We start from the raw sequence: 4,223 nt of genomic DNA, 5'->3' as shown, positions 1-4,223 counted from the left end.
AGATACGGTCTTTCGATTCTGCCGCTAGGTGACGCTAGTGTGCTTGAATAAATGCGCATTTCTAAGCAGCTCTATCTCGCGATAGAAACTTCAAGTCTTCGACAGAGATGTTAAAAGGCCGTTGACATCATGAAGAAGAGCAGTTTGGTTTGCAATTCTGCCACTTGGTGACAAATCAAAATCAAGTGATCAGGGCCAATACAATTCATATTTGAAAATAATGTTCCCCGTGAAGTGAGAAGGCAGGGCCTTCTACGGATTGCATAACCTGCTAAGGTCATGTAATTTAAGAACTTATACGATTTTCGCTCTGTATAAGACTCTGATGCTTCCGGTAGCCCTCTACGGTCACGAGGTGTTGACGTTTAATGAGGTAGATCGTAAAACTCTCGGAGAACATTTTCGAATATGAACATATTTAATAGAGCCTGGAAGAATCAGGGAATCCCATTTTTACAGTAGACAACCTGACATACAAAAATCTTCTAGAGTGTCGATGTTCAATTCCTCCCAAAACTGTGTAAGGGGATTGTTCTAGTATCTGGGACCGAATTCCACAAACTCACAAAATGTGAGTTCTTCCTTCGGAAGGGAAGTAAACCGTGAATCCCGAGATGAATTAGCCCAAGGTTAAGAATCTCGTTAATCTATATATATAAAAATGCAGTGGCATACGTGGGACCGCGCATAACTTGCGAACAGGTGGTCCGATTTGGGTCGTCTAAGTTTTGTTCTGTTAGTTTTCACCCAAGGAAGGTTTATGAGGCCTAAAACATGGGAAAATTGAGAGTTTTTGAAAATCGGGTTTTCATACATTTTGAACGGGGACTTGGGCGCTTGGCTAGGGACTTGAAACGTCAAAAAACGCAGTAGGCAAGACAAAGTCTGCCGGGTACAGCTAGTAAAGATATAAAAAAATATTTCAAGTATATTATTTCATTTGACGTTTGTTCCATAATGTTAGACGATTTCATCCGCAGTACATTTCGTCACAGTTCCCATCCAGGAATCGCCTGTACTGGTAAGCCACCTCAGACCAATTGCAGAGCCCTCTATTACACCAACCAAATTTCAAAGTTTTCTCATTGAGGAAAAACTTCAACTTCGTTGGTTCCACTGGATCGTCACATTCGTACCGCACCACAGCAACATTCGCCGCAAACGGAGCCAAATCGCTTGAAACGAACTGGCGCTGGCGCATGCTGTAGTAGTTATCCGCCCGTAGATCTTCCGTATCCTTCGTGGCTCCCAGCGCAACCAGAAAGATCTGAATCGCCGATTCGTGCGTAAAGTAGCCAACGACCTGTTCGCCATCCTCCCGTCCCATGTGCTTCATCATGTCGGCCATTGCGTGACAAGACAGGTTAGATCCCATCGCGTAACCGTAGCTGTTCTGGTAGTAGTAATTGAGGTCTTCTTTGTACTCGATCACGTTCACGTGGGTCTTGGTGAAGACGCTACACCAAGGACTGGGCTGTCGCAGATTCCAAGCTTGCTCGAACCGGCAGGCATTCCACATGGCGTCAATCTGATCGGTAGTTAGGACGTCTTGGAAGCCCAAGCGTGTTGAGATGTCCGCTAAGGTCTGCGTGTACAGTGGGGATCTTACGAATTTGCTTAACTCGGAATCCGGGTCTTTGATTTTCTCCTTGTTTGCAGTGTATGCGGGGCAAAAATCGTAGGGTTTTAGTAGGACATCATCGTTTGGACCTGGTTCAGTGCTTATAGAATCAAGCGATTCTTCTCCAAACAGACCCTCAGCGAAAGCTTTGAAACTTGCTTCAGTTCTTTGGGTTTTTGTGTGACGAAACTGGAAAATTAATTGAGAAATGAGTTATGTATACTTTGAGGATAATTGCAAAGAGTGCTGAAAAAAAAACGAATTTTTCAACTTGTTGCATAAATGACATACATACCAAATAGCGCTGTTCAGCATAAGAACCATCGAATACCTCAGAGAAGCGGTCTTTCTCTCGCATAGCCAGCGATTTCAGATCATCCCACCCCTGATCGGTAAGAAATGATTCGTATTGAACGGTTATATTTTTATCCCACTGCCATTGTTTAAATAGATCCAAGTCTTGTGCACACATGAGCCCCCTTTTTGGAGATATTTGATGAGCGTAGTTTTCAAGAATTGTATCTCGAAGCTGAAATTCATATACAAATGTTATTTTTTGCAATTATATTAACATACGTTATCTACCATACATCATTCAAAATAGGTGGCATAGATTCGATGTCGCTTTTTCCCGGTAATCTGGTTCCGTGACGAACAAGCATCCAAAACTTGGACGGGCGGCAATCTATACTCACATAATAGAAATAGGAGATAGAAGAACTAATAAGAGATAGTTTTTTTTATGCCAGCGAATCACTTACGGCGAACAACATGCTCCTGACTGGTGGACGAACCACGAACCACCTCGTATGCCGTTTTGGTGGCAAAATGCTTCGATTGAGTCCTGTCCGGATCCAGACTGTAACAGTAATCATCGCAACATGTGCTGCTCCTTGCTTGCGAGAGTTGAACGGTGGTAATGATCAGTATGATCACCGAAAAACGAAGAAAGCAATGGGTCATCCTAGGTTGTTACATGGAAACGAATTTTATGTTAGAGAAAGCTGGCAAACAACACTAATAATCATCAAGCTACAACGGAAGATCAAAACTTTTACATAACATATTGAAATTTATAGCATTACTTACCTCGTCCGCTATCAATTCTGTTCGTATGTGATTGATAGAAAAAATATTCTCTATGAACCACTTATTTTCGATGAAGATGAAAATGAATGCTTCGTACGCAAACACTGTAGTTACAACAGCTGTGTCTCATTCAGATTCAGACTGCACTTGAGAAATACCCATTTGGATTGCACGATGAGGCCTGTATCATCATTGAACTAATTTTGTTTGTTATCTCAAGATTTGCAAAGCCAGTGATGACAATAGCTGATATAAATACTTACAATCTTCATCGTAACAAAGCAAGGTTATCATCATTCGATAATTTTCAATATGATGATCATTCGGTCATGACCATATTTTAAAATTTAAATATTTCTTAAGACCAGTGCTGAAAATGTCATTTCGACATCTAAATTCAACCACATCCAGCTCATTTTAAGAGCTCAACCTAAGAATATGGTATCTGGAAAACTTGTGCGGCTGGACCACTTCTAGAAGAAAGTCGCGGAAAAAATGCTCGTTTTCTAATATTTAAGGAAAATGTCACGGACTTCCTCCGAAAAGTGCCAATTGATATTCACCATGAATATCATTGGCATTTTTCGAAGGTAGTCCGTGGCATTTAGCTTAAATATTCGAAAAAGAGCAGTTTTCCCGTGACTTCCTTGTATAACTGGTCTAGCCGCACAAGTTTTTCATATACCATATTCTCAGGTTGATCTTCTAAAATGAGCTGGATGTCGTTGAAGTTAGATATGGCGAAATGACATTTTCAGCACTGCTAAAGAGAAACGGCTGCTATAACATTGTCCTATGTATGTTCTGTGTAAACCTCTTGCGACAATCGTGCGTAATAGGATCTGGAGCCGTTTGGACAGGGGGTCCTAATTGACTTAGTAAATTTGGTTTCACCAATCAACTTCTGATGACACGAAAACTGTACAATTCTTAAGATTTTTTTGCTGTTACGAAATATTTGTGAACCGACTACAAATATCAAAGTCACACCATAGTTAAAATAACTGGAGGGCTGTTCTTTGCACTTTAACATTGATAAAAAAAAAACATTTTCATTGTTGAATACTTCACTTCAGCAGTGTTATAAGGGTTTTGAAGGGGCTTCAGAGGATTTCAGGGAGTTTAAGAGGCGTTTCATGATATTTCAGATGCATTCCAAGGGATTTCTTGCTGATATCAGCTAAAATTGCTTTAAAAATACTTCTGAACATTCACTGAAGCTTACTTGAAATTCCCGGAATCCACCTGGATCTCTTCGAACAGTGTTGCAAAAACTCATTTCATTCATGTGAGCATTCCAATTTTTTTCAGTCATTTTGGAATTATAGTTATGTTTAAAACGATTTCAGTCCACCAGAGCTCTCTTCAAATTAGAAGGAAATCCTGGTCATGACAATGAATTGTCACTCAAATGACTAGCTGAACACAAAACACGAAAAACCCGAAAAATGTCCGGTCAAAGTCTGGTCAATTTTTATCGAATGTTGGACCACTGTTTCACTCACATCGGATA

At 40.5% G+C, this 4,223-nt stretch overlaps 1 protein-coding gene across 2 annotated transcripts; it reads right to left on the bottom strand.

Annotated features, from left to right (window-relative positions):
• Positions 1-902: 902 nt before the first annotated feature.
• Positions 903-3,201, bottom strand: LOC109417626 (multiple inositol polyphosphate phosphatase 1-like). 2 transcript variants are annotated; one of them, XM_029871645.2, is made up of 5 exons: positions 2,711-3,201; positions 2,383-2,653; positions 2,212-2,306; positions 1,917-2,150; positions 903-1,810 (listed from the first exon to the last, which is right to left on the bottom strand). In XM_029871645.2, the coding sequence occupies exons 2-5, from the start codon at positions 2,582-2,584 to the stop codon at positions 971-973; spliced, it is 1,371 nt and encodes a 456-aa protein (XP_029727505.2). In that variant the 5' UTR covers positions 2,585-2,653; positions 2,711-3,201; the 3' UTR covers positions 903-970. The 2 variants fall into 2 exon arrangements, with proteins under 2 accessions (XP_029727505.2, XP_029727506.2); XM_029871646.2 differs by having other exon boundaries at positions 2,383-2,585; positions 2,711-3,187.
• Positions 3,202-4,223: the final 1,022 nt, after the last annotated feature.

Source organism: Aedes albopictus, chromosome 2, assembly GCF_035046485.1.
Source record: "Aedes albopictus strain Foshan chromosome 2, AalbF5, whole genome shotgun sequence".
In the NCBI taxonomy this organism is placed as follows: Eukaryota; Metazoa; Arthropoda; class Insecta; order Diptera; family Culicidae; genus Aedes; species Aedes albopictus.
Note: the sequence above shows the minus strand (reverse complement) of the source record. Positions and strands in the feature narration are given on the sequence as shown.